The sequence below is a fragment of the Falco naumanni genome, chromosome 4 (genome assembly GCF_017639655.2).
Source record: "Falco naumanni isolate bFalNau1 chromosome 4, bFalNau1.pat, whole genome shotgun sequence".
NCBI classification, from domain to species: Eukaryota; Metazoa; Chordata; class Aves; order Falconiformes; family Falconidae; genus Falco; species Falco naumanni.
The window spans coordinates 67401009-67428972 of NC_054057.1; the positions used below are offsets into that span (position 1 = coordinate 67401009).

At 67.1% G+C, this 27964-nt stretch overlaps 2 protein-coding genes across 5 annotated transcripts; one reads left to right on the top strand and one right to left on the bottom strand.

The window, feature by feature from the left end:
- Positions 1 to 4066: 4066 nt before the first annotated feature.
- On the bottom strand, positions 4067 to 6875 carry PRSS57 (serine protease 57). The gene is made up of 5 exons (XM_040590459.1): positions 6626 to 6875; positions 6196 to 6349; positions 5843 to 5987; positions 4593 to 4853; positions 4067 to 4501 (listed from the first exon to the last, which is right to left on the bottom strand). Exons 1-5 carry the CDS (start codon positions 6873 to 6875, stop codon positions 4322 to 4324), a joined length of 990 nt encoding a protein of 329 aa, XP_040446393.1. The 3' UTR covers positions 4067 to 4321.
- Positions 6876 to 8356: 1481 nt separating this feature from the next.
- PALM (paralemmin) lies at positions 8357 to 27725 on the top strand. Of its 4 annotated transcripts, none has more exons than XM_040589191.1 (9): positions 8357 to 8395; positions 17839 to 17887; positions 19011 to 19091; positions 19184 to 19314; positions 20827 to 20950; positions 21342 to 21363; positions 21646 to 21705; positions 22750 to 22881; positions 24426 to 27725. In XM_040589191.1, exons 1-9 carry the CDS (start codon positions 8391 to 8393, stop codon positions 25010 to 25012), a joined length of 1191 nt encoding a protein of 396 aa, XP_040445125.1. In that variant the 5' UTR covers positions 8357 to 8390; the 3' UTR covers positions 25013 to 27725. The 4 variants fall into 4 exon arrangements, with proteins under 4 accessions (XP_040445125.1, XP_040445124.1, XP_040445123.1 ...); XM_040589190.1 differs by lacking the exon at positions 8357 to 8395 and adding an exon at positions 13141 to 13400; XM_040589189.1 differs by lacking the exon at positions 8357 to 8395 and adding an exon at positions 13445 to 13690.
- The last annotated feature ends 239 nt before the right edge of the window (positions 27726 to 27964 follow it).

The following is a 27964-nucleotide window of genomic DNA, read 5'->3' on the forward strand; positions in this document are numbered from 1 at the left end:
TACCTGTGTATGTTATGCAGTCGCAGGGGGCCGGATTTTTGGTCCCGATGGCCGGCAAGCAGGGCAGGGGGCTCCCAGCCTGCACGGCCGGAGCGATGCCGAGCCCCCCGGGGATGCTCCAGTGCCTGGCAGAGTGGCCGGTGCCCTCTCCGGTGCCCGTACTGCCCTTCTGGGTGGCTGGGGAGATGCTGAGGGGTGTCCATGCTGCCATGCCTTGCGCCCCCCCCCCCCGTGTCCTTGGCTGGCAGCCCTGGGGCTATTTATTTTTGGATTGAATTCTCGGTACTCTGCTGACGTTTCTGGCCGGGACCTTGAGGTCTAGAGGGAATCTGCGCTTTCGCCTTCCCCGGATTTCGCCTTCCCCGGAGGGGCTCAGCCCCGGCTGCCAGCGGCAGGGAAGGCAGCACGGCGCTGCAGCAGATTGGAGAGAGAGATATATATTTATATATATATATATATTAAAAAATATATATATGTATGTTATTTTCTCCTAAAGTTTTAACATGTGTATGTTAAAACGGATTTTAGTTTAGGTTTTCCCGGGCCCATATGGACCAGGCTCCCACCCATCTCGGAGGCGACGGCGGTGCCCGGGGGGCTGGGGCGATGGCCGGTGGGCAGCGCTGCCCACCGTGGGCCACAGCAGCCCTGACTGGGGAGCACCACTGTCCCCCCAGGCCCGCTGAGCCCTCTGCTGCTGAGAGCGCCCCTGCCCAGACCCCCCTTCGTCCCTCCCTGGCCAAACTGCTTTGAAAGCAGCCCAGGCAGAGGGGGGGTCCGCAGCCCCCGGCAGCATTTCCAGGGCTGGCGCTGGGCGAAGCAGCTGTGTGGTGCCCCAGGACAGCGCTCTGCTCCCGACCCCACCGCAGAGTTGCTGGGGGTGCTGTGGGGGCATGGGTCGGTGGAAGGGGACAGGAGAGCGGCGATGGCCCTGCCCGCCCCCCCGGGGGCTCCCAGCCCAGCTCCCCCTTGGCTGCGCAGCCCCCTGCCTCCTGCCCCCGCTGCTCTGTGACACCATCTGTATTTATTTTTATTTTTCTCATTTTGTGTGTTGTCACCTGTGTAAATACCATCTCACCTCTGACACCGAAAAGCTATTGCCTTTATATAAATGTCATATATATATTATATATATATATATAAAAAATACCCGATTTTCTATTTTTGTATGATTGCGTTCTGATCCCTGAGGCAGACGCTAGGGGAACATATACATTTCCTATTCGGTATCGTTAGGGGCATTTTACAGCTGTGTTACAATTTGGATTATAATTAAAAAAAAGAATAAACGGTGCTGCGGGTCCAGTTTTGTTCAGCAGGTTCTGGGGCCGCAGGAGGCGGCTGCATTCCCCTGGGGCTGACCCCCGCAGGGCTGTGCTACCCGCAGCATCCCTGCTTGCCCCTCACCGGGGGTCCAGGTGGGATGTGGGGGTGGGAGAGCCCCCAGCAGCAGGTGAGGGGCTTGGCCCTGCTCTCTGGTTTGCATCTGCTTCAGCTTGGCACTGGGGGTTTTTTTCCAGCCCAGCCTCTCTGCAGTGGGAGGAAAGGGGAGAGCAGGGAAGAGCAAACAGCAACGCAGATAAATCTGTTCCCAATATCAGGCCGTGCCGTGAGGGTTTGGTATTTCACAAAACAATTCCTGCCATTAATTGGGTCCTGATGTGCGATGCTTCCCCAGCGGCGGGAGCCCGGGTGGCAGCCTGCGGCTTGGCACTCGGAGCTCAACAGGAGCCACCGTCGTTTCCCCCTCGGCTGTGTCCCCTGCATGGGGGGCTGGCACAGCGCAGCCCCCAGACCCCTGGCTCAGGACCTGCCACGTGGACGGGCTCCAGCATGGCCCCAACAGCTGCAGGGGGCTCCTGGGGCCAGGTTGGCTCTGACTGAGACTCCCCAGCACCCCCGGTCCTGGGGAGGGGGTTACATGGGGGAAACCGAGGCACCGTGAAGTGGTGAGGGGGAATGAAACCTTTGCTCCTGGTTGGTGCCGAGCACCCTCAGCCTCAGCTGAGCGTCGGGCAGGATCCAGCCCAGGCTGCAGCCTGGTTTGAACCCAGGTGGCTCCCGTGCCCCAGCGCTGTGCTGAGCCCGGCCGGGCACCGCTGCCAGTCAGTGGCATCTCCGCCTGGGGTGGGCACAGCGGGGGGCTCTCCTGCAGCCCCCTCTCTACCTGCCCTCCCCACTTTTGGGCAGGGGTGTAAAGGAGATGCCATAAAGCAGCCCAGGATTTTCCCTGGCGCCAGCTTTTGCTGCATGTGGTGGTGTGTGGCCCGGGTTTCTCCACAGCTCGCCTGCAGCACCTTCCTCCCCGAGGCACCTCGCCACCCTCCGCCTGCCCCAGCCCCAGGGTTTGGCCCCCGAAGCACCTGGCGTGCTGCCCCGCGCCAAGCCCCTGGGCACGGGCTGCGGTGGCGACGTCAGCTCCTGCCGATGAGCGGGAGATTTTGGTTTCCACAACATGGCCGTGAGTCAGGCGCCTCCTTCCCGCCGGTTTTTGGGTGGTCTGGGACAAGCTGGGACAGGCGCCGGCTCTCCAGGCTTCCCGGCAGCACGCAGAAGCCCCGGGGCTGGCAGCCCTGCCCTGGCATCCTGGAGGAGTCTGCCCCACGCTGCCGCTGCCAGGAGCCCACGGGGATTTGGGGCTTCCTTGGAGGTTGGCAGCTTGGCAGGGGTCTGTCCTCTGCTGGGTGTCCCCCAGTGTCCCCAACGCCACCAATACCAGCGGTTGCATCTCCCTGACCCCGTGCAAAGCCCTGCAGTGGGGATCTGGGGTTGCACCAGGAAAGAACGGGGCAGCCAAAGCCTTTGGACTCCCCAGTGTGGGGACCACAGTGACCACAGAGCTGAGGATGCTTTCTGGGGACCTCGGCATGCTGGCCTTGCCCTGGCCTTTGTCCTTCCCAGCGGAGCCCCCCAGGGCCGCGGGATGGCCTGTGCCAGATGCTGTGGTCGGCTGCAGCCTCCTGTGGGACCCCTCGAGCGGGGAGGGTGGCTGCACCCCGCAGCTGCAGCGTGCCAGCAATTTGCAGATAAAACAAACAACCGGGAGCAGGGAATGTCTGGGTCTGTCCCTGGAGACAGCGGCAACGCCGGGCAAAGCCGCACGCCATGAGCATGTCCCAGCTGAGACCCGGCAGCTGCTTGGCTCACATCCCCCCGGCCGGCGTGGGCAGCTGCCGGCCCCTGTGCCCACAGCCCCCCAACTCCCTCCCGGGGCGAGCACCCGCCTGCGCGCCCGAGCGTGCCGGGGCGGCGGTTGAGGCTCCCGGTGGGATCCCCGTGGGCTCTGCCAGCGCAGCCGGGCGGCTGGGAGCCCATCAGCCCCCAGGAGGTGTCTGTGGTTCCCCTGTTTGGGGGGTCCCATAGCGCGGTGGGGAGGGTGCGGTGTGGGATGGGATGGGACAAGATGAGACGAGATGGGATGAGACGGGGTGGGACGGGATGGGACGGGACGGTGAGCCCCACCCTGGCGGGAAGGCAGCTCCAGCGCTGCTGGGGATGCTCTGTCGGGTGGCAGTGCCTGGATGTGGAGCCTGGCTCCCCTGGGGCATGGCCTGGTCCTGAGTGGGGGCTGGCTCTACCCTCCTTCCCCTGCACCCCCTGCTCCAGCCACCCAGCCCAGAACAAGCCAGGACAAGGATCGGAGCATGAAGGGGAGCAGTGGGGCAGCCAGAGCGTGGGTTGTGGTGGGGCAGGGAAAGGAAAGGAGAGGGGAAAGCTGGGGAAAACCAGCCCTCATGGAGAAGGGCAGCAGTCGCCTGGGCAGTGCGGGGTTAAGGACTGGCCCAAATCAGCCCTCCCAGGTTCAGCTGCCCATCAGGAGACTAAAGGGGGCTAAAGCCCCAGCCCCACTTCTGCTGGCTCCCCAGGCAGGTGGGTCTTGGTCTTGGCTTCAGTTTTGGTCTCCCCATCATGTCCCTGGAGCAGGATCAGGGTGGGCAGGGGCTGGTGTGGGGGCAGGGGTCCCCGGAGCTCCTGGCTGCCCCAGAGCTGGGGGCTGTGGCCCCCCTGTAAGGGAGGAGCAGGGTAGGTAGAGGGAAGGTGAATGGACAGAGGTCTGGGACCGAGGTTCTATTGAGGAAGGAAAATATTGCTGCTGCAAGAGGCCAAGTGAGGTGCTGGAGCTTCTCGTACAGCCTGGGGGCACATGCCTCCCCTCACCCATAGGCAGAGGTGGTCTCCTGCCCTGGCCTGGGTCCCCCGAGCATCAGCTCCCAAAGCCCCTGGAGCTGAGAGGACCTGGGACTCTTGGCCCTGAGGGCCAAGACACCTCGGGCCCTCTCCCCACAGCCCATCTCCCCCCAGGACCCCTCCTCAACCCTGGCTAGGGCTTCAGCTGCCCCTTCCGATGACGGTGCCCTTGCACAATGTCATGCACCCAGTCGATGTAGTTGGAGATCTTGGTGTAGATGTCAGGGTACCGGCGGTCCCCACATCTGTTCCCAGAGAATGAGACGATGCCGTAAACCTTCTTCCTGAAGATCAGGGGTCCCCCAGAGTCACCCTGCAAAGCAAGAGGGTGGGAGGGAGGCTAGTGGGTCTCCGGGGGGGTGGGGGGGGTGGCTGGGGGGGCAGGGGCCCAGGAGTGCACTCACCGTGCAGACGCCCTGCAGTGTGGCGTTGCGGCTCGCCCCGCACAGCATGTTCTGCGAGACCTTGCCGTGCCACAGCGTTCGGCAGAGGCTCCGCTTGACGATGGTGGTGCCGGTCTCCATCAGCTCGGTGGGCTGGTCGCCGTAGTTGGAGATGTCCCCCCAGCCCATCACGTAGCAGACGGTACCGGGCTTCAGGTCAACGTGTGGCGAGGGCAGGCGGATCCGCTTCACATACTTGTTCAGCGTGGCCGACCTGTTCAGCTGGGCAGGGAGCCGGGGGCACGGGTGGCTTTGCTGCCCTGCCGAGGCAGAGCCCCCCAGCTGCTCCTGCCTGGGACCCCCCAGCCCCTTGCACCCCATTGCACACCCGCCCCAGCTCCCTGCTCACGCTGACCCCCACAGCTCTGCCCTTTCCTCTTTAGAAGCACCCACCAGAGCCTCTGCGCTGGTCCCATTCTGCTCTGGAGACTGGCTGCCCCAGGGGTGCGGGGAGCTGCCCACCCGGCCGGGGTCCGCGGGTCCTGGGCCGCCTCCATCGCACCCCGGGGTGCGGTGCCGCTTCTCCGGAGAAGCACTGACACCTAGTGTCGGCCGGCCACGGGGACAGCTCCCCGCCGTGCCCCGTGGGGCACCCCGCGTCCCTCCTGCACCCCACGGGGCACCCCAGTTCCCTCCTGCATCCCACGGGGCATGAGGCACCCCAGCTCCCTCTCGGTGTCCTGCTGGTGTGGGGCACCCCGGTTCCCCCCTGCACCCCACAGGACGGGGGGCACCCTGGCTTCCTCCCCATGTCCCACTGGGCACGGGGCACCCCAGTTCCCTCCTGCACCCCACGGGGCACCCCAGTTCCCTCCTGCATCCCACGGGGCATGAGGCACCCCAGCTCCCTCTCGGTGTCCTGCTGGTGTGGGGCACCCCGGTTCCCCCCTGCACCCCACGGGACGGGGGGCACCCTGGCTTCCTCCCCATGTCCCACAGGGCACGGGGCACCCCAGTTCCCTCCTGCATCCCACAGGGCATGGGGCACCCCAGTTCCCTCCTGCACCCCACGGGGCACAGGGAACCCTGGCTCCCTCCCTGTGTCCTGCAGGCATGGGGCACCCCTGCTCCCTCCTGCACCCCACGGGGCGTGGGGCACCCCAGCTCCCTCCCATGTCCCACAGAGTGTGGGGTGCCCCAGCTCCAGCCGGTGGGTGCCCACGACCTCCCAGCAGGCAAGTCTGCTGTGGGCGGTGATGTGCCGGACTCACCAGGAGCAGGCGGATATCATTGTCCACCGAGCTGGGGTTGTAGTATGGGTGGGCGATGGAGTCCACGATGCTGAAGACCTGCTGGGATTTCTCGGGCTCCTGCAGCCGGTGGGCGCCCAGCACCACGCGCACAGAGGGGTCGCGCCTGTGGCAGAGGGGCCCTGAGTGGGTGCTGCCGCAGCAGGGGGGGGCTTTTGGGGAGGGGGAGAAGGTGGCTGGCGAGGTGGGCTTGAGGGGAGCACGGATGGGCTCCAGGACTGCATAACCCCCTGGGACAGGGGTATCTGTCTGAGGGGGCTGCGCTGTGTCGGGGGGGGGACACGGGAGGTGCCCCACGCAGGAGCATGGCTCACCTGGGAACCAGGCAGTGGGCTGCTGTCATCACCCACTTGGGCCACACCAGGAAGCCCCCACAGGCGTGCTGCCTGTCCACCTGGATGGAGGCGATGAAGGGCCGGGAGTGAGGTGCCACCACCCTTCCTCCGATGATCCGGCTCCCCTGGGTGCCTGGTGGGTGGGTGGGTGCAGGTGGTCACCAGCTGCTGGGGAGTCTGGGCATCACTCTCACCTATGTCTGTCCTGCTCTTGGCTGTGTGTCCTGAGCACCCCAGCACTACCCGTGGGTGCTGGGGAGCCACACATCAGTGGCTCTGGCCCAGGACCACTGAGCGTGGCAGTGCAAAGCCTCCCCTGCGCCGCAGTGTTCCAGCCCAGGGTCTCCACCTCCCACCCCAGCCATGGGGACCAGCCCTGCAGCCCGCTCAGCCCCAGCTCTCCCGTTACCTGTTGGGGCCAATGCTGGGAGCAGGATGGAGCCTCCCAGGCTGAGGATGAACAGCCCGGCCATGACCATGCTGGTGCAGCGTGGGCCACTGCCACCGCCTCTGGGGCCAGTTGGGGTGGGGGTGCTGAAATCACCCTGCCTGGGTGCTGATGGGTATCTCCCTCCTGCTTCCTCCTCTCCGGGTGTTGCTGCCTTGTGCAATTGCTGCGGGGTGGGGGGCACTGGCAGGGTTGGGGGTAGGTGCAGCATGGCAGCTTCCCCCGGAGCGGCGCTTGCTGGCAGGAGAGCGGCTTGGGGAAGGAAGAGGGAAAGCAGAGCAGGTCCCCAACCCAGTCCTGGCCCTTGCACCTTGCACTAATCAGGATGAAACCCCTCTCCTCTTGGTGGGGCAGGGGGGAGCAGCAGGGCCCCACCCCATCCTCAGACCCCTCCGCTGTGGGTCATGCAGGGGCTGGGCTGGGCTCAGACCCACCGTGTCTATGGGCCCCTCCAGAGCCCACCCAGCTCTGCGGCGGTGCTGTGGGTGGTGGGGCTGCCTGCTCCTACTCCATCTTGGTGTAGATGTCAGGGTACTGGCGGTCCCCACATCTGTTCCCAGAGAACGAGACGATGCTGTAAACCTTCTTCCTGAAGATCAGGGGTCCCCCAGAGTCACCCTGCAAAGCAAGAGGGTGGGAGGGAGGCTAGTGGGTCTCCGGTGGGGGTGTGGGGGTGGCTGGGGGGAAGGGGCCCAGGAGCGCACTCACCGGGGTCACTCACAGCACACCCACTGGGGTGCAAGGAGGGCGATAGGCTGTACCGGCGTGGGGGTGCCAGGGTGGGGGGATGGAGGCCCCGCTGCTGGGGTGCCCCTTACTGCAGAGCTGGGCTTGCTCCCGGGCCAAGCAGGGAGCTCTCCCCCCGGCAGCGGGCGCGTTTCCCAACGGGGCCGTGGCTGGGGGGTGGCTGGGGGCTTCCTGTGTCAGTTTGCCCAACGCGACCGCTGCGTTGGGAAACGGCGGAGTAGCCGGGGGGCGGGGGGTGCACATCCCAGGCTCCCCCCTTCTCCATCCCCTCCCCGGTCGCCCTCCACTGGCAGGGCTGCATGCGGGGGGGCGCGGAGGCCGTGGCACGGGGCGAGCCACGGCCTTTGGCCGGAGCAGTACCGGGGGGGCACCCTCCCGGGAGGGGGGGACACACATCCTCCCCGTTCTGCCCTGGACAGGGCGCCGGCAGCGCCCGCAGCCCCCCGCCCCGCGCCCCCGGCCCCCCCCCGCGCCCCAGCAGCAGCCGCAGCCCCGGGGGTGCCCTCCCGGGGTGGGGAAGGGGCATCCTGCCCGTGCTGCTCTGGACACGGGGCCGGCAGCCCCCCGCCCCGCGCTCCCGGCACCCCCCGGCCCCGGGGGCACTCTCCCGGGGGGGGTGCATCCTGCCCGTGCTGCCCTGGACACGGGGCCAGCAGCGCCCGCAGCCCCCCGCCCCGCGCCCCAGCAGCAGCCGCAGCCCCCGGGGCGCCGGTAGCGGCGGGCGGGGAGCGCCGCGCCCCGAGGCCGGGTGAGGGGCGGCGGCAGTGGCGGGCCGCGCCCGGCAGACGGAGCTGTGCGGGAGGCGGGAGCACCGGCGCGGCCCCGACATCCCTGCGCATCCCGCAGCCCCGCCGGGGATGCCGCCGCCCGCCGGGCCCTGAGCGCCGGGACGCCGGCGGCCGCCGGCCCCGCTCCGCCGCCCCTCGCCCGGCCCGACCTCGCCGGAGCCGCCGCCGCCGCCCCCCAGCCCGCCTGGAAAATGGAGTGAGTACCGGAGCCGGCCGGGCCGCCGCCGCGGGACGCGGGACCCCGGCACCGGGCCGCGCCCCCCCCCCCCCCCCCCGCCGCTGGCTGAGCACCGCAGTACCGGGAGTGCCCCCCCCCGCCGGGTGCCAGGGCTCGGGACCTCCCCCACCGGGGCTGTGGGAACCCCACACCGCGGGCTCATGGAGCCCATGCCGGGGCTCATATCCCACCCTGATGCCGGGGTTCGGGACCCCAAACCCGGGGGCTCGCATCCCCCTGCTCCTGGAGACTCAGAACCCCAATACCAGGGTCTTGCATCCCCCCGATACTGAGGCTTGGGACCCCAAAACCGGGGGCTCTCATCCCCCCCTGCACCAGGTTTAGTGACCACAAAATGGGGGGCTCACCCCCCCCAGATGCTGGGGCTTGGGACCCCAATACTGGGGGCTCGCATCCCCTCAGTGCCGGGGCTCGGGACCCCAATACCAGGCCCTCACATCCTCCCGAGGGTGCTCAGCAGGTGCTGCCCCTCCCCGGGTCCCTGCCCTGCTGTGGGGTGCTGAGGATCTGGCTTGGGGTACAGCGGTGGAGGCACGGGGGCTGCCGGGGGGGTGAGGATCCGCTGGCAGCGGTGCGGGAAGCGAAGGGGTGGGAAGGGCGTTTATTTTTGTGTTTTGAACCTGTTGTTGCCGCTGCGTGTGGCTGGGGTGAGTGGGTGGCTGCGAGCCACGGACCCCTCCCTGCACACGCACCCCCAGCCCTCTGCTGAGAGACCCGGCTGCAACGGGGGGGGGGGGGGTGTGTGTCCTCACACGCCGGGTCCCCCCTGGAGAGACGCTCTCCGGCCCTGGCCTTATCCTTTGTGTGCTGTGCTGGGGCCCTGCCTGGTCGGTCGGTGCCTGCAGACGGGCTCGGAGCCGGGCACGGGGCTTGGTGGGCAGCTGGGGGATGGAGGGAGCAGGTGGAGGCCGGTGGCTGGGGACCATCCTGCCCACGCGCTGGTTGTGCCCCTCAGGGATCCCGGCAGCTCCCGGCCGCAGCGTGCTGGTGCCAGGATGGCACGGGGCTGGTTGGCTGCTCAACGCGCCGGGCACCAGCCACAGCAGCCGGCTGGGCTGGCCCTGGCTCACCCAGGCCTTCCCTTCCCTCCCGTGGCTCTGCTCCCCACCATGGCAAACAAGGGGACCCCCAGCATCCCCTGGGTTTGGCACTGGGGGCTTCCCAGGGGCAGCCAGGCCGGGGGCAGCTCCTCAGGGTCACCTCGTCTTGCACCCATGACCTGGCCGCCTGCTAGCGAGGTGCTGGGCACTCAACAGGTCCTGCTCCCCATGCTCCCCATGCTCCCCATGCTCCCATGCTCAACACCCTCTGCCTCCCACCTGGGGAGCCCTGTGGAGCTGGGGGGGCTGGCGAGGGACGGGATGGTGGTCTCCTGGGGTCGGGGTGGGCTCTGGCTGGCTGAGGGCTGAGCACCGGCGGGGGCCTGGGGGCATCTTGGAGGCCGGGGTGCAGCGTCTGCGGGGCTGGGGGAGCAGAGCAGTTCCCCTTGCTGCTGGAGGGGCCGGAGGCTTTGCGGTGCGAGAGCTTGCCAAGGCAGGTCCATGGCTTTTGGCAGTGCCTTGTGCATCAGTCCCTTCAGAAAAGGGCCTCTGTGGGGAGGAAAATGTGCCCGTGACTTGCCAAAAGGCAGCGAGGGGAAGGGCAGAGCCGAGGGGGGCGATGCGCCCTGGGGAGTGGGATGAGGAGCCGCAGGGACCGGGCGCAGCGTTTCCTGGGGTGAAGGCGTCGAGGGCTGGGGTTGAAGGCGACGGCACCAGGCAGGGTGGTGGCTCCTGCCCCCAGGCTCCGCATGCTGCCTTTCACCCCACTCCGCTCTCCCCTGGCAGTGGGGGCTCCGGACAGACCCTCCCAGCGAGGGCCGAGGGGCACGGGGGCTTCCCTCCCACCAGCACCATGCGCTGGACCTGCCGATGGCTCTTCCCTTTGAGTGAAAGCCCGGGGGGACCCAGGGGGGCTCGCCCCACCGAGCTGTGGGAGCAGCATCTTCCCTGCGGTCCTGGCCGTGGGCGCGGGGTGCAGCCGCAAAGCGAAACAGGGCGCACGTGGCTCCCACCTGGGCAGCGCCGGTGCGGCCCCTCCAGCTGCTCGGGGGCTGCGGCTCTTCAGGAGGAGGCTCCTGAGCTCTTGGGCTGGGATAAACGTGCAAAAGTCAGTGGTTAAAATGCCCAGACGTGCTCCCCTGGGGGGGTCTGGGTTTACCGGCGGGGGACCTGCAGCTCCGGCACCTCTGCACTGGGTCTCACCAGGTCAATCCTGCTCCCTCAGATCCAGAGCCTGGTCATGGAGCTGGGGGTGTAGGAGGGTCTCAGGGCAGGTGGGCGCACGGCGAGGTGCTCTTCTGGTGTTGGCCTGGCTCTGCGGCAGATATCGGGTGCTGGGGAGCGTGCTGCTGGCCTTGCTTTGGCTCCTGCTTTGCCTTGGCACTGGCAGTGGCTGGAGGAGGGTCCTGGCTGCCGGGAGCCACTGGTGCCTGGGGAGGTTTGGCTGAAAGCTTCCAGCTCTTGTGAAAGCTGTGCTGGTCCTGTCAGGGCTGCTGGTCTGTCCCTGCTCCCGCTGCCACGGATGCTCTTGAGCAGCTGGAGATTTTGCATCTCCACGTCTGGCTGCTCCGGTAGTTTGTCTCTGCTCTCCTCTCTGGGTCTGGGGTCTCCTCGGAGTGGGAACTCTCCCGACCCTGTCCAGCCCTGATCCAAAGCTGACAGTCGTGCCCGAGGGAAGGAGGGAGATTTCTGCCTGGGGAATAAGCTGGCAGCCCTTTGGGAAGGGACTGGAGATCCTGCTCTCCGCCGGCCTCCGGGGAGAAGCGGAACCCATCTGATGCTCCCCAGGCTGGACCATCGCTGCCTCCCAGCTGGCCGCAGGCAGCTGGAGGGGGCCAGGTCTGGCCCTGTGTGCAGCCGAGGGGACAGCACCATCACCCTGCCCAGTGCTTCCCGAGGAAGCCGCAGATGGTCACACAACAGCACCCCAGGCCTGCCCGGGGCTGGTGGATCTCAGGGTGCAGAGTTTGGCCATGGGATGGGGCCTCTTGCCCAGACCTGTGCAACTGGGCAGGAACTGGACCAGTTTCCCGGGAAGCTGCCGGTGCTGACACTCCTGCTTCTTGCCCAGAAGCAGCTCCTTTCCCCACGCAGGGTCGGTGGCTCACGCCATGGGGTCTGTGCCGTGCTGGGGCTCAGCCGGGCTGTGGCATGGGCTCGTCTCCAGCAGCGAGGAAGGGCCGGGAGGAAGGCTGGGGAGGTGACGTGCGCTGGGGCAGGGCTGGTGGAGGCGCAGAGCTCTGGGCTGGAGGCAGAGGCGTGCACAGGAGCCCGGTTTCCCGAGTTTGTCTTTATTCCATCCGGAAGCGAGCGAGCCCCCGGGCCCCAGACAGAAGCCGTTCTCAGGGGCGAGGATGAGCCCTGCAGCAGCCTGGGAGGAGGGAGAGGAGCCGGGGCAGATCCTGTCCCAGACAGGTGTTTCCTGGTGGAGCATGGCTGGATGTGGGCTGAGCCCAGCCCCTTGGCTTGGCGCCGAGGACCGGGCTCCCCGCGGGTGCCTGGGGCTCCCTGGGGTGCCTCTGCCAGGAGCCCGGGCAGGAGCCACATTCCTGCCGGCACCTTGGAGCCTTGTACGTGCCTGTGTTCATGGCGTCGGGCTGGGCCAGCCACGCTGCCTTGTGAACAGCAACCCAAGGACCAAGTGATGTGACCGAGGCCACCGGTGGTGGGGAGCCGGGTGCCATGTCCCAGGCCAGCTTGTCCCAGCTGGTCAGCGCTCCCAGTCATGGGGAAAGGCCGGCTCTGCTCTCATTCATAAATTGTGGGGGAGTTTCCTGGTGGAGCCTTGCTCCTCTAACTGGAAGGGAGCTGGAAACCCAAGTGTTTGGAGGGCACTTGAACCATTGTTTGAAAGATCTGTAATTTTCCAATCAAACTCCCTCCCCAAGCCTCTGTTCATCAAATATTCATGGGATCCATTTTCTCCTGGCACTCCCAGCCCACGTCTCAGCCCGGAGAATCAATCAGGCAGCTCTGCTTGCTCTAATGCATCCTGCGTTTTCGGGAGCCTGGGGCTGCCATCTCCTCCTCCCGCCTCCCCCTTCTCCCCCCTGTCCCCATCTTCTCCCAGGGCAGCAGCGTTGCGGGGCTGTGCAGGCAGCAGGAGCATGGGGAAGGCATGGCTCACCGGGAGGGAAGGAGTGGGACTGAGCACCATGGCCGTGTAGCCAGCTGCGGGGTGCAGCCAGCCAGCACCATGGGGCTGTGTCACAGCAGCCCCTGTATCACCCAGACCTCAGCAGGGGGGTCGAACCTGACATGTGGCTCCTCGGCAGCGCAGCTTCCTGGCCATCCTTGCCCGAGTCGCTGCCTGTGGATTTATCTGTCTTTGAGGTCGATAAGTGCCAGCCCCCGGGCTGCTATGGCCCCCTCCCCTCTGTGCCTGCTGCCAACAAGGGCATTCGATAGCAGCCCCACTGCTAATGGCTTTGTGACCGAGGCTTCGCAGCCTCCCCGCAGGCACGCTCCCCACGGTAGCATCACGCTGGGCCTGGCCAAGGGACCCAGCTTTGGCACAGGGACGGTGATACAAATCAGTGCTGGGCTCTCAGCTGCCACCAGTGCTGCCATTTATGCAGCCTCTGGGCCCTGCACCCCCTCATCTCCCCAGAGTCGTGGCACGCTGGTGTCGGTCTGGGGGTCCGGGTGGCAGTGCCCCTGTGCACGGCTCTCTCCCTGCCTTCCCCCGGCTCAGAGCTGAGCGGGTGGAAAGGGAACAGAGGTCAGGGGAGCGAAGGAGCGGCTTGAAATGGCTCTTCGCACATTTGGATGAGCTAATGGGAAAAAACAGTGGAAGGCAAATAAACATTATTGTTTCATGTCAGGCGGGGAGGAGACAAAAGGTCACGGGCTTCCCTTGTGATGGTAGGAAACGGCAGCATCAGCAGGGCTGGAAAGAGCTGGAGAGCCAAGGCAGAGCGCGGGTATGTGCACGGGGCGCGTGCGTGCTCACATGTGTGTGTGGGTCTGTCTGCGGGTCCAGGGGCTGCTGCTTCTGTTCGTGGGAGTTCCCGGGGCATCATCCACCGGTGCCACCCGTGTCCCTGGTCCTTTCGACCTCATCTCCTGTGCCACGGCCCCTGGCCTTCCCTGCCATGCGGTGCATCCGGAATCGGCTCGAGGAGCTGCCCTGGGACCGGCAGGGCTGGGACTCGCACACGGCAGACACCGGGTGGAAAAGCCTGAGCCTGTTGACCGGAGCTCATGAGACCCGGTGAAATGAGGGGGGAGGGAGGGCTCGCTCTGGGCTTCTTTTCTGGGCTCGTGGTTCCTGAGGGGCTCCGTGGCCCTGGGCTCGCCTTGCGGCCCTGGCACCCAGGATGGATCCGGAGCTTGTGCTGGCGTAGCCGAGGCCTCCAGGGATGCTCTGGAGATGCTGTGGCTTTGGCTTGCCACTGGTGCCGGCGTGCAGGACGTGGGGAGCTGCTGCAGGGCGGCCCCGGGGGCTCCCGGGCCGGGGGAGGGGGGGGGGGGGGGGGGGGGGCTGGTCCCTCCGCCCGCGCTGCGCATCCCCCAACCCGGCGGCTCGCCCGTTGCCATGGCGCCGTTGCCATGGCGCCGTTGCCAGGGAACCGCCTCCCGGCTCGCCGGAGCCATCAGTCACAGGAGGCTGCGGGGCCCCACCGGCACCGGCCTGGGGCTGCCCGCCCGCCGCAGCCCCGGGGGGGGCTGCTCCGCTTTGTGCCGCGGCCTGGGGAGGGGCTGCCCCCCCATCCTGTCCCCAGCAGCGGGGTCCCTGTCGGCGCCTCCAGGGACAGGGGCCGGTGGGAGCCGGGGGCTGGCGGGGGGTGGGGGGTGGGGCAGGGGACCCCTCCACCCATCCTGCCCCCTCATCACTCGGTGGGCAGGGGTCTGGGGGCAGCAGGGTGATCCCCCCGCTGCCCGCCGTTTGCTGGGGTCTGGGTGTGATGGAGCCCGCAGCAGGGCGGGGGTGCACAGGCTGCTGGGGGGGGGAGGGGGCGGCAAGGGGCATCCAGCCTGATTTGCGTCTCTCCCTGGGCCAGGAAGATTCCTGGCGTTCGACCCGGGAATGCGGAGACTGTAGCAAATAATGGAAAATAAAGAGGATGGAGGAGGGAGGAAAAGCAGAACAGAACGTTTCAGGAATGCTGCAAAAGTTTGGATCCATGGAATGGGGCAAGATCCAGGAGAGACACAGGGCCAGGGCCCCCTGATTGCGGGGGGCTGAGAGCTGGCTGGGGGGGGTGTCCAGCAGCCTCCAGCGGGGAGGGGGCCATGGCAAAGGGTGGCCCTGGCTCAGGGCAGGGTGCAGGGGCAGCAGGGGGCTGGTCCCTCCCGTCACCTTTTGCACATAATCTGTCTCCACAGAGAGCCGCCCCAGCTGCCCCGAATCCCGAGGGGTTCCTCGCTGGTTTGGGGGGGAAAGGGGAGGTCTCACCCCTCGGGCTGGAGCTGGGGGCAGGGTGTAGGGCGGTGATGTGGGTGCTGCTGCCAGCGCCCGCTGTGTGCTCTCCCCCGTCAGGGCCCTGTGTCCCCCTGGTCCCCACTCCTGCGTGCTGGGAGTGTCCGGTGAGAGACCACCGGGTCCATCGCTGTCCTTGTCACAGCTCCGAGTCATGCAGCTGCTTTTGATCCCTCTTTCCTGAGAAAGTTCCCCTGTGTCCGGAGGGAAACCTGCTGTCCCCAGCCCCTCTCCCCACAAGGGAACGGTTCCTGCTGGGGGGGAGTTCAGGGGGCAGCTGGTGATGGGGACAGTCAGGGAGGGAGCAGGGTCAGCCCCTTGCCCCCCCATTGTCCCTGTACCAGGGACCCTCAGCCCCCACGCAGCCAGGCAGGGAACAGGGACAGCAAAGGGACTTGCAGACACCCCAACTCCCTTTGGGTTTATAATTATTTAATTCGTGTCCAGGGTGCAGTGTGGGGCCGCGGGCTGCCAGGCGTGACACATGGGAGGCGGCGGGTGTGCGCCTGCGTGTGCACAACAGTCACCGCGTTGCCGCGAACGGCACAAAAATAACCGCTACAAAAGCGACGCCTTCCCTGGTTTGTTTTTCTGGCCTGGATTTCACGCGCCGCCAGGATGGCGGGGTGCGGGGTGAGGGGAGGACGGGGCGGCTCTGAACAGCTTTTCGTTAATTGTTGGCTTGGAGGAAGAGGCAGGGGGAGGCAGGGGGTCCTTTTGCCCCAGCAGAGCCTCTTGGATCTGTTGCAAAGCTCAGCTCTTGCACAGGTGTGTGCTGTCTGCTCCGGTGGAGGACTCATGTGAGGGCACACATGTGTGCGAGGACACGTGTGGCCCAGGGAGGTACTGTGTGGGGGGTGCGGCAGCCCATGCCCGCCCCATGTGTAAAACCATCACTGGAAAAAGCCGGTAGTGGGAGCGCAGAGGAGCTCTTCTGCCCACGCCACCCCCGGCCCCGGGCCATCTGCAGAGCCCAGCCTGCATCCCCAGGGAGCAGACGGTTCAGCAGTGGGGGGAGAGGAAGGATGAGGAGGAAGCCGGGGAGCAGGGCCGGTGCCCCCCGCCACGGTGCCCGCAGCCTGTGGGTGTTGGGCATCACCTCGGAGTCCGTGTTGTCTTCCAAAACAGGCACCCCGAGCCGGGCTGGGGCTGCCCCCCCTGGGCCTCGGCTCAGCTCCTGCTGTGGTTGGTGCCGTACGTAGCCGGGGTTGGCTTCAGCCTGTGCCGGCGGGTCTGTGGCCCCCGAGCTGCTGGGTGCCCCCGAGCGCACAGCCCTGCCGAGGCTGGGGTGGGACCAGGCTTCTGACACTCGCTCCTTGCTAAAGGCTTTTCCCGCTGTGCTGGGGACACGGCACTGCCCGCCCTTCCCTGTCCCCCCCTCTCCCCTTGCTGCTCCGCATGGGCTGGGACTGCTGGTGGTCCTGCGACTGCTCCTCTTCCTCCCTCCTGCCTGCTGGGAAGGGACTGTCTGTCTGGTTTTAATTGCTTTCAGAGCCCTGGGGCCCGGCGGGGCATGCGGGATGGAGCTGGGTGCAGGGGTGTCCTGCCGCCCCCAGCACATCCACCCTCCCGGCCTCGCACACTCGGCCAGGGCAGGAGCCCCTGGGAGCTGCAACGATGGATGTGCACCGAACCGCCGGCACAAATGATGTCCAAGAGCTCTCCCCTCCACTGCCTCTGCAGGAACAGCCGCGGGCAGGGCCCAGAGCCGGACCCCGCTCTGGACTGGGGGGTGAAGACCCCCCACCAGGGTCTCGTCAACTCCTGCTCGCCCAGGGCAGCAGCGCAGGCGGCCCCAGGTGCGAGGGAGCAGCCGAAAGGAGGCTCAGCCGCAGGCGCTGGAGTCCGGACCAGTGCCTCCATGCCGGTGTCTCCTCCAGAGCAGCTGCCTGTGCAGCTGCCCCCTCGCAGGCTCTGCTGTTCCTTGCTCTGGGAAGCAAGTGGCAATGATCCATCGTCTAACGATACCTCCGTCTAACGATACCTCCGTGCCTCCCACCCTAATTACTGTCACAGCGAAGCACTTCGTTAGCATCACCTGGCAAGCAGCCAGCCGGCTCCCTGTGGCGCCTGAGCATCCCCAGTCACAGCCGGCCCCGGGCAGGCATCCTCAGCCCTGCTCTGTGGCTCTCTCGGCTGCCCAGCCTGCACCTGATGCTCTGTGCCGTGGGGGCTCTCGCCGGCCCCGTGTGGCTGCGCTGCCGGTCAGGCTGGTCTGGGGCACTGGCACCGCTGGGACATGGGAAGGCGGGTGCATGGACACCTGGCTGCAGGGTGTTGGGGTACCCCCTCCTCGTGGCACCCTGGGGCCTGGCTGCACCCGGGAGAGCTGTGTCGGGGTGAGCGGCTGCGGCTGGCAGCATCCCCGGGCACAGCCATGGTCCTTCACGTTGTGGAGGTGGGTGAACCCCAGCTGGAACAGAGCCTGTTGCAGTGTGTGTGTCTGTGCGTGTCCGTGTGTCCGTGCACGTGGGCGTGCGTGTGCCTGTGCACGCAGCCTGGAAAGGTCACTGTCCGGGAAGGGTGTCAGCAGCCAAGGAATGGGCTTGGAATGGAAAGTCTGAGCCAGGTTGAAGCGCAGGGGTGGCCAGCACCATCCTGCTCCAGCCCCTCCGTGGTCACCGTTTCCATCTGTGCCACGGCTGCAGGAGGAGCGGGTCCAGCTGCACCATGTCACCCTCATGTGCTGGGCAAGGTGCCTGGCCCAGGGCATTGGGGCAGGGCAGGGGTCCAAGGCAGGCCTGGAGGAGCTGTGCAGGCGAGGGGTACTCAGCTCTGCGATGCCGAGGGGAAGGGGAGGCAGCAGCCAGTGGAAGAGCCTTTGTCCGTGTGCTGTGTCCTGTGCGCTGGTGGCACGGTGTCCCCATTCCCTTGCTGTCCACACCTCCCCTCCACCGGGGTGGCCGCGCTCTTCACTGCTTCTTTCTGCTCCCTTGCAGGGTTGTGGAGGCCAGCACCCTTCAACAGGAGAGGCTGCAGGCCATCGCGGTGAGTCCCCCCCACGCTGCAAGCACGCCGGACCCTGAGCTGGCATCCCGACATCCCTGTGCCATCGCCTGTGGCACGTGGGGCAGACACCAGCGGGGAGGAGGGGGTCGGTGCAGGGGCTTCGGCCCAGAAAGCTGCTCCCGGGGCTGCAGGCAGGGGCAGGAGCTGCAGGGGGCTCCAGGACCCCCAGGAGCCCATGCCAGAGAATCCTGCCCTGCGTCGGCTCTGCCCGGGGATGTGCCACGGCTGGGGTGCAGGGTCGGCAGGGCTTGGCTGCATTGCTGAAATGGGGACAGAGCAAGCAGTGGGTAGCTGGAAGGTTTAATTAATGAAGCAGCATCTTGATGAGCCCCGAGTGAGAGGGAAATGAGTGATGATTCCCCCCTCACCCTTTCCCAGGGAAGGGCTGAGGATGGCACATGATCCAGCCATGCCCGCTATGGGCACTAGTAATTATATTAATTAGCAAGCAGATGGGGGCCGTGCTGGGCAGCCACTTCCCGGCACAGAGCAGGGCACTGGGCTGGTTTTAAACCCCGTCGCTGCCCCGCAGCAGCTTCCCTGCCCGCCACAGGCTGCCAGCTTCCCTGTCCCATCCCGCTACCAGCCGATCTCTGCTGCACAAAGGGCAAATTGTTCTGGGCCAGAGGAGAAAGAAAGCGGGTGGCGCTTCCCAGGCTGGGACTGACTCTGCTGAAATGCTCTGGGCCAGCCCCAGGACGTGCAGGGGGGTGGGAGAGGTGGTGGGGGCTGGCTCCCCCCGGCACTGGCAGCTTGCTCAGAGCTGGCGAGGGGAAGGCAACGTTTTGAGGTGGTGAACAGAGCCCAGGTTCTGCCCTAATTTCTCTGCACTTTCCGTGCCTCAGTTTCCCCCATAAGGGCAGGGGCATGATGCGGGGGTGGGGAGCTCCCGGTGGGCTACCCCCAGGGCCAGTCTCACAGCCCGGGCATGGCTTGGGTCCCCATGTCAGACCCCACAGGAGCCCCTCGCCCCCCACTCCTTGCTCCTCCTCACTGTGGGGATGCTGCCCCAGCTGGGACAGAGGTGCCCCCACCCCAGTGATGCCTGGCATCGCCCCCCCCCCCCACGCCGCCCCCAGCTCTGCCGTTCTCGTCCCTCCAGGAGAAGCGGAAACGTCAGACAGAGATTGAGAACAAAAGGCGGCAGCTCGAGGATGACAGGCGGCAGCTGCAGCACCTCAAGGTGAGGTTCCCCCGGGACCCCTGGGCTGCCTCGGCGTGGGGGGCCCCCCGGCTGTGGGGGTGGCAGGACCGTGACCCCCTTCTGCTCCCCAGTCCAAGGCTCTGCGGGAGAGATGGCTGCTGGAGGGGGCCCCAGCCTCAGCCTCCGAGGAGGACGAGGCCATGAAGAAGCAGATGCAGGAGGACGAGGTGAAGACCAAGGAGCTGGAGGAAACCATCCAGAGGTAATGGGATGGGGTGGGGGTGGGGTGCACTTGGAGGGCACCCAAGTCGTGGGCAGCCGGGACACTGGGATGCAGCTTGGTCCCACATGCTGGGCATGAGGCACAGGGCGTGCTGCCATGCTTGCTCCGTTTGGCCACGGCCCCCTTTGGAGAAGAGCATCCACCCTGGAGGAGAGCATCCATCCTGGAGGAGAGCATCCATACTGGAGCTCGGAGCTGCCGGGAGAGGAGGTGCCTCTGCGGTGCTGCTGGGGCTCAGCCACTCTGGCTGGAGACCCCCGGCTGGGCTCTGTCCGGCATCTGTTGGGGGGCTGCAGCTGGTCCTGGAGCACATCCAGCCCCGCAGCCCCTCCAAGCATGGACACCCCCAGCCACGCTGGGGCTGTGTCAGCTACACGCTGTGTAGGATGGCAGTGGGAGCTGTGGGGCTGGGGTCCCCTGGGGGTCTGCTGGGTGCCCAGCACCCATGATTTCAGGGCAGGGAAACAGGGGGCTGGTTCCCCACGGATGTCCATCCCTGCTGCAGTGGCTCAGCGCCTGGGAAAGGGGCAGGGTGGGAGGCTGGAGGGGGAGAAGCCTCAGCCCCTGCCCAGCCCCCTCATGCCTGGGCTGGGACCCCTGCCACAGAGGTGTCCCGGCAGCCCAGCTGGCCTGCAAGAATGCAATCAGTCACGGCTGTGCGTTAATTACCGAGCATCAGTGCAGAGAGGGGTCAGGCACGAAGGGGCCTTTGTGTCAGTCTAATGGTGCGGTGCATTCCTCTGCCAGCGCCTTGCGGGGAGACGGGAGTTAAGGGGGGGCTCTGCCGGGGGGGTGCTGCCACCACGATGACAGAGGGGCCCTAATTTACAGGGACATGAATCCACGGGGACTCCCCTGACCTCTGCCGCGTCCCGATGGGGCCCTGCTGCCAGCACAGCTCTTGGCCAGGCTTGGTGGCCGGGAACGGGCAATCGCCCTCGTGCAAGGCTCAAACAGGCTTTGAGCGATGCATGTGGGAGCTGAACGTGATGGAGCGGTGCTGCTCTGTGCCACCCAGCGAGGGCACTGGCAAGAGCGTGGCGGGCTCAGTTGTCACTGCATGGTGGCAGCGGAAGACCCTGGTGGGTCAGTCCCCCTGCCTGGTGCCTGTGGGGGAGTTTCTGCCACCCACTGGGGCGACCGTCCCAGTTGCGCAGCGGCTGCGGAGCTGCCACCATTGTCCTAAGCATCGCTCGCCCCGCGGAGATGGGTGAAGGCGTGCAGCCCACGGGCGCCTGGGTTAAGGATGGGGGCAGCACCCACCGGTGGAGCCCCTGGGTTTGTTCCAACAAACACACACTTTTCCCCTGCGAAGAGATGGCGACGGCCGTGACGCAGGTCGGTCTGCCTGTCCCTGCGCCTCGTGAGCCCAGGGGCTGATTTGCGCCTCCTCTCTCCCCTGCACCATGTTGCTGGCCCCTGTTCACAGGTCTGTGGGGGCTGCCTGCGCCATGGCTCGCCGTGGCCTCTCAGCCCCGACTCTGCCCACAGGCTGGAGAAGGAGCTGGAGACGCTGGAGAACGGCAGCTCGGCAGCTTCCACCAGGGAGAACCTGGCAGAGGTGGCAGCGCCGGCCAAGGAGGAGAAGGCAGAGCCCATCCCCAACACACAGAAGGTGGGCATGGCTGCTCTCTGCGGGCAGAGCTGCCTGCTGGGGGGGGGGAAGGGGGAGAAGGGGTGCATGGCGCATCGGTGCTTGCTCACCCCCCACCAGACCAGAGCTGGTTCTGCTGGGGTGACGGCATGGCAGCAGGGAGGTTGCACTGACAGAGGGGTCGGGCACAGGGAGCCGCTGCAGGGCTGCACCAGGGACTGGCGTGGCTGCGGTGGGACCTGGTCCCAGCCGAGCTGGGTGGATTGGCCACCCCGTGTGTCCCTGTCACCCTCTGAGCTCCTGTGCCAGCAGGGCTGGGCCAAGGGTTCCTTGCCCTGGTGGGGATGGGTGTGTGGGCGGTGGGTGTGTGGCACCTCCCAGCAGCCCCTAACTTCTCCCTTCTGTTTTGCAGAGTCCCCTGGGCACGGTCAAGGGTAGGTGATCCCGCCTCGGCCACGGTTCCTGCTCTCGGGAGGCAGTGCCTGCCGCCCCTCATGCTGCCCCGGTGCTGGGGCTGGATGGGTGGGGGGAGCTGGGAGAGCCCCATCCCCATATCCCCGGTCCCCTCTTGGGCAGGGTGCCCTGCGGTGGGGGAGCCCACCCCAGGTGGCAGCCGTGGGGGGACACGCCACCCTCCCTGGGGCCCGTCTCATGGGCGCATGGACGACCAGGCGATCGTTTTGGCTCAGGCCATCATCTCTCCTCTCCATCTCCAGCCGAGAAGGTCTCCAGCAGCCCCATGAAGGCGGTGGAAGGCACTGACATGATGAAGGCAGGTAGGTGCCCACTTCCCCAGAGGAGCGCTCCTTCCTGGTGGCTTCCCCCCTCTCCCGCGCTGCCCCTCGGCTTGCTGCCCACCCCGCAGCCCTGCCACTGCCGCTCCCCACTGCTCGATGACTTTCCGAGCCCAAGGCAGAGAACATCAGTTATTTGCAATCAGAGGGTTTGTTTCCGCTTCCACTCCGTGGCCGGTTTGGGGTTCAGGGCTCCCCCTCACCCCTGTTCCATGTCTCTGCTCCAGTTTCATCCTTTGCCTCCCACTCTCTTTGCGGCTTCTCGGCGCAGGGGCGAGGGAGCGGAGCGTTGGCTGCCGGCATGGCTGACCCTGCGCCGGCGTTCGTGGCCCCGTGGCTGGCTGCCAGCAGGGAGCTTGCAGGGGCGCGGGGCTGAGCTGCCCACGCTGGGGGGGCTGCGGCCGGCTCTGGTGCTGGAGGGGTTTGCTCTGGCTCAGACCAGGCTGTGGCACCAGCACTGGGCACAGCTCATCTTAGGGTCCTTGGAGCAAAGTGCCACCAGGCTGAGGTGACCCCAGTGCTGGCAAGGACTGGCCAGGAGCCGAAGGAGAGATGCTGAGGATCACCCGTCCCACGGGGGTGGAGGGGCTGCCCAGCACCAGCACCCTCAGCAGGAGATGACACCTCCCGCAAGCATGAGCCTGGCTCCCAGCCCAGGCACCCGCAGCTGGCACCACTCACCGGCCGGACAAACGGACACGGCACTGCCTGGTGCCTCCAGGGCCTGGCTGAGCTCCAGCCCAGGGGACGCAGAAGACGCGGAGGTAAGGTGATGCCGGCAGTGCCAGAACGGCCATGGCCCCGTGGGTCCCCGTAGGAGGGCTGTGCCTGGGATGTCACACCTGCCTCTGCCATTCACCACTCCGCTGCAGCCTGCTGTCTCGCTAACTCTGCTGAGCACCGCACCGCACCGCACCGCACCGCACCGCTCCGCTGCCGCCACACGCCTGCCCGCTGCCGGCCGCTGAGCTGGGGCTGGGGGGGGCCAGGGCCACCGTAACGCGTGCTGTCCTCTTTGTGTCCCAGCCATGTACTCGGTGGAGATCACGGTGGAGAAGGACAGAGTGACTGGGGAGACCAAGGTCCTGTCCAGCACCACCCTGCTCCCCCAGAACCACTGTCTGCAGGGGGTCAAAGTGTACGAGGATGAGCTGAAAGGTACGGCCTGTCCTGCATCGCTTGCAGGCGTCAGGAGCAAAGGGAAGGGGATGAGGAACAGGCCACCCAAGCATCCCAGGTGCCTGGGCTGGGATGAGCTGGGGCTGCTCCCGGCCAGCCTCACCAGTGCTGTCGGGGAGACCAGTGAGGGCAACCCCCCAGTGGCCCCAGTCCTGCACCCCAGCCGGTGTGGGATCTGTCCTGGCAGCATGGCACAGATGGTCCTGACAGACCAACCCTGGCTTGCACATCGTGACCCTGCGCCGCTGGAGAGCAGAGAAGAGGATCGGCTGTGTCCAAGGCTCAGGAGCCCGTCCCACAAGTGGGGAACGTGGCAGTGGCACCACATCGGCCCGGTGCGCCCAGGCTGGCAGCGGGGAGCATGGCTGCCAGGCACGGAGGAGGCACAGCAATAGGGACCGGTCCCTGCCTGTGGCCCCTGCTTTTGGGAACCTCTGGGAACCTGCTTCGAAGGGCCTGGTGACACCCAAGGGATGGCTGTGTCGGTGGCAAGGACCTGCCACGGAGCTGGGGTGTGTTACTGGGGACCATGGTGGCCAAGTGGACCAACAGCTTCTTCTGAGGAAACTGCGCTGCACCGGTGGCCAGTCCTGTTCGACACCCTCCCTGTGGCTGTGGCAGTGCTGAGCCATGCTGGCCTTCACCTCCACCAGCTGCCTGGCTCAGCCCCCCGGCTGCTGCGGGACCCCCAGCTCCAAGGACAGGCTGAGGAGCCGCCTCGGCAGCGATGGGTGCGGGGCAGCCGTGCGTTGGTGCCGGCTGAGCTGGCCCTGCTGGGGCTGGTCATCGTCCATCACTCCATCAACTGGCTGTTGAGGCTGTTGCACTGATCATCGCATGATGCCCCAGGTCAAGTGGAAAATGCGATGAGCCGGAGGCCGCTCTCACTGTGACGCACGTCTGCTGCCTCCAGCGCTGCAAGCAGCCGTGCAAAGCGCCTTGGTGGCAGAAGAGCCCCGTCCCCTCCTGGGCACAGTGCCACCGGGTGCCACAGGTGGTGGGACGCGGTGGGGCAGCACCTGCCGGGCGCTCGCTGGGGTCTTACTGGTGGCAGCGGTGATCTGCCGCAGAGCATTGTGTCGACCCTGGAGGAGCCGGGCACCAGCCAGACTCGGTCCTGCCGTGGCCAGCGTGGCCAGCTTGGCCGGCTGTCGGTGACCTGGCAGAGAGCCACGGCTCCCGCAGGGCTCACCGGGTCTGAGGCTTTGGAGGTGCCAAAGGCCAGGAATGGCTCCTTGCATAGTGGTTTTTGTTTTCGGCCTCCCTGTCTGCTGTGGGGCAGGGGCCAGGCAATGCGGGGGGGTCCGGCAGCAGCTCTGGCCTAGGTGGGGGTGGGGTGCCGCCGGGGGGTCCCAGCCTCGGTGCTGGGGCCTTTGGGGAGGGGAAGGTGCCGCTCCCCGGCTGCACGGGAGCCAGCTCTGAGCAGGTCAGTGCCAGCAGGAGCTTTTCCAGGTCAAGTTGTGCCCCCAGCCCGAACCCCCCCGGCTGAGCCCCCCTCACCCTCCCTCCTCTTGTCCCCGCAGTGGTGCACGCGGTGAGCGCCGAGGATGGGGCCCTGCAGAACGGGGTGCACCCCCTCAGCTCCTCCGAGGTCGATGAGCTCCTGCACAAGGCAGATGAGGCCACCCTGAGCGAAGCCACTGGGCGCGAAGCCCCGGCCAAGGTGGGCGAGGGGGCCGGCAGCAGCCCCGGCAGCCAGAAGCCAACGCCGCGGCGGGAGATCACGGGGCTGCAAGCCAAACCACGGGAGAGCACGGTGGTACTGCCGCCGGGAGAGGGGACGGAGCCCAGCCGCGAGCAGCCCGTCACCATGATCTTCATGGGCTACCAGAATGTGGAGGATGAGGACGAGACCAAGAAGGTGCTGGGGCTGGAGGGCACCATCAAGGCCGAGCTGGTGGTGATCGAGGACGCCGAGAGCAAGCCGGAGCCGGCGCACAAGGACCACGCGCCGCCCAACGGCACCGCGCTGGAGCCCGCGGCCGCCCAGCCGCCCGGTGAGGAGAGCCCGGCTGGGCAGAAGCCGGGTACCAACGCCACAGACGCCAAGGAGGCCGAGCAGGAGACGGACGTGAAGAAGCAGCGCTGCAAGTGCTGCACGGTGATGTGAGCCCCGCCGGCCCCACGCCACCACCACAGCAGGCTGCCCCCGCCGAGCCCCCTCCGCCCCGGCCCCCGCTAGCCAGGTCCACCGCCCCGGCACGCCGGGCTCCCTCCCCCACTGGACACGGACCCTCTTTCTGCAGAACCGGGGAGACCCAACACGGCGCCTGCGAAGCCGCAGCGGGCAGCAGCGAACCGCGGCCGTGGCATTGCTCACCCCACCTGCCCAACGCCCGCCCCGCGCCGCACCCCACCAGCGCTGCCTGTGATATTTATTAGAGACCCCCCCTCGCCCCACGGCACGCACGCCCCCCACCTCACCTTGTGCTGGAGCCCTCCTGCTGCCGACACCGGAGCCTTTCCCTCCTCTCACCGGCAGCTGCCCACCCGCCACCGGGCCAGGCTGGGGGATCGGAGGACGCCGCTACGTCCGTAGATGACTCCCGGTGGCCAGCGGGACCCGCACTTGGCCCAGCCCGCAGCAGGCACGGAGCCAGCCCCATGCCAGCCCCTCTATCTGCATCTCCATCATCCGCTTCTCCTGCAGGGAAAGGCCCTGGGCTGTCCCCCCTCCGGCTGCCCACGGATGTCCCCACACCATCCCATGTCCTTGTCCCAATGCCCTCGGGCTCCCCAAGCCGTGAGCCCCTCCAGGATGGAGCGTGTTCAGGCAAGGGAAGGGTGTTGAGGGCAGCATCCCCTCCGTGATGCTCGGCCACAATGGGAGCTCACAGGGGGCCGTGGGCCACACGCAGCTGCCATGGGGTCAGCCCCAGCCTGTCCCCAGGGCTGCGGGCAGAGGACCCTGCTCTGCTCACTGGGGCTCAGCCCCCCACGCAGGAGCATCTCGCCCTGGTGCTCGAGGTGACGGCTGCCACCGTCCAGGTACCAATGCCGCGGGCTGCCGCACCGGTGTCACTGGGCTCTGCCAGCCGAGGGTGCTGAGCGGTGCTGTGGCCAGGCACCCGTGTCCTCCTGGGGCAACGTGGATGGCGATGGCAGCGAGGGAAGGGGAGCTGGGGGGGCCCAGCCCCATGGGGAAGGGGATGGGGTGGGAGCTCCCGTGCCTCCTCGCAGCAGCGGGAGGGGGTCCAGCACCGCATCCCCCTCCTGCCTCTGCTGCTTGGCGGCAGCAGCTTTGCAGAGCCGCTTTCCGGGGCCCCGGGCTGCAGTGTCAGGTCCCCCAGGCCAGCGAGTCAGCCCAGTTCACCCCAGGCGCTGGGACTAGGAGCTGCTGGGGGTCCGGTGTCCCACAGAGGGTGTCCCCAAGATGCTGTGTCCGTGTTGGGACTGCGAGTAGCCTCCCCCACTCCCCCCACCCCATGCCCCAGCCCTTCAGCGGGGATTTCACCACCAGCACCAGCGTTTTCTCCCCACTGAGACCCGCTGGGGCAGGCGGGGAGGGCGGGGGGCCCCACGGCAGCACCCATGGGTGCTGAGCGCTGCCCAAACCCTGAGCACTTCTGCCACAGCAGCTGACACATCTCATGGGCATCGGGCACGTGGCTCCGGCTGAGCCCACCTCAGCGCCTGGCGGGGCTGGGGACACAGTCCGGCCCTGCCCCAGCACCGGGCTGCCCCGGGGGCGTCCCATCTCCTGCCAGCCCTGTCCCAGACATGCCGGGACTCGGAGCCCCATGTGCAGCCCCAGGACGGGGTTGCTTTTGGCACCTGGTGCCCCACGGCCGCTGCCCCGAGCCAGCTGTGGCCGTGCTGGTGGCGCCCAGTCCCCGTGCACGGGGGGCACAGGGGCTTTGGGCAGGGTGCAGCCAGCTGGGAACGCGGTCCCAGCCAGCCAGTGTGGGGGTCCTTGTCTGAGTGCCAACGGGTCACCGCTGCTGTCCCCAGGGACCCACCAAGCCCCCCGTGACGAGTGTGCAGAGCAGCCCTGGCTTTGCCCAGCCCACCACGACCTGTGTGGTAGAGCAACCAGGGATGGGGCTCAGCCCCCCAAGGCCTTCCCTCCCTCCCCTCCCCCTTGTGTGAGCAGTGACACCCCCTCCATGACATCCCAGTTGCCCCCCAGTTACCACCTGGGCTGCGGTTTTCCCCCCAGTGGGGTCACTGTAGGGGGAGGGGAGAGGTTGGGGGCTGCGGGGGGCTTGTGGTGCTGCCGTGGCAGTCCTCTTCCTCCCGTGGGGACCCCAGCCCCCAGAGCCTCTGCGAGAGGCAGAGCTGGGGAAGGGAGGGCAGGGGGCCGGGGTCAGCCACCCCGGGGGCAAGGGGAGGCAATGCCGCAGAGCGGGGGGCTGGATGCCGTGGGGCCTCTGCCCCATCAATCCCGGGGGGGCTGCATTAGGGCCAGGTCCCCAGTGGGGCTGCATGTCACCTCCTGCCACCCCCTCACTGGGGGCCAGAACCACTCTCCCCATCCCACCCTGGGTCTGCAATCCCCCACCAACCCCCAGCTGGGGCCCACTCCCACCCTTAGCACCCACTGCCCCTCGGTTGACTTCGGCCCCAGCCCCCGGCCCCCAGCAGTGGGCAGCGGGGTCAGGCCCCCCGGGCTGGCCGGGGCCGAGCAGAAGCGGGGAGCCCGGCCGTGCCCCCCAGCCCTGTCCCAGCCAGCCCCCGCCATCCCGCCTGGCTCCGCTGAAGTGCACTTCCCGCGCTCCCATGCTTTTCACTTGTGCCGAAGCCGTTTGAAGTTCTCCCCTTCCCCGTCCCTCCCGTTGTTTGTAAGACACCCAAACCGAGCAAATAAACTGTGTGAACAACCAGCCTGGCACCTCCACCCTCCGCACGGGAGGCCCCGGTGCTGGGCACCCCTGCTCAGCACCCCAGTGGGTGGGAAGGGGCCAGGAGGGGACCCTGGGGATCCTGGGAATGGCGATGGGGTGATGGAGATGATGGGGATGAGGATGATGGGGACAATGGGGATGAAGATGATCGGGATGATGGAGAGGTGATGGGGATGATGGAGATGATGGGGATGAGCATGATAGGGATGAGGATGCTG

Coding starts and splice junctions, on each gene's coding strand:
- PALM (XM_040589189.1), top strand. CDS start 13,572: ATGCGGTGCATCCGGAATCGGCTCGAGGAGCTGCCCTGGGACCGGCAG. Junction 19,315..20,826: donor CTGGAGGAAACCATCCAGAG/GTAATGGGATGG, acceptor CTCTGCCCACAG/GCTGGAGAAGGAGCTGGAGA. Junction 20,951..21,341: donor CCATCCCCAACACACAGAAG/GTGGGCATGGCT, acceptor TCTGTTTTGCAG/AGTCCCCTGGGCACGGTCAA.
- PRSS57 (XM_040590459.1), bottom strand. CDS start 6,875: ATGCTGCACCTACCCCCAACCCTGCCAGTGCCCCCCACCCCGCAGCAA. Junction 5,988..6,195: donor GCCCACTGCCTGGTTCCCAG/GTGAGCCATGCT, acceptor CCTCTGCCACAG/GCGCGACCCCTCTGTGCGCG. Junction 4,854..5,842: donor ATGATATCCGCCTGCTCCTG/GTGAGTCCGGCA, acceptor CTCCCTGCCCAG/CTGAACAGGTCGGCCACGCT.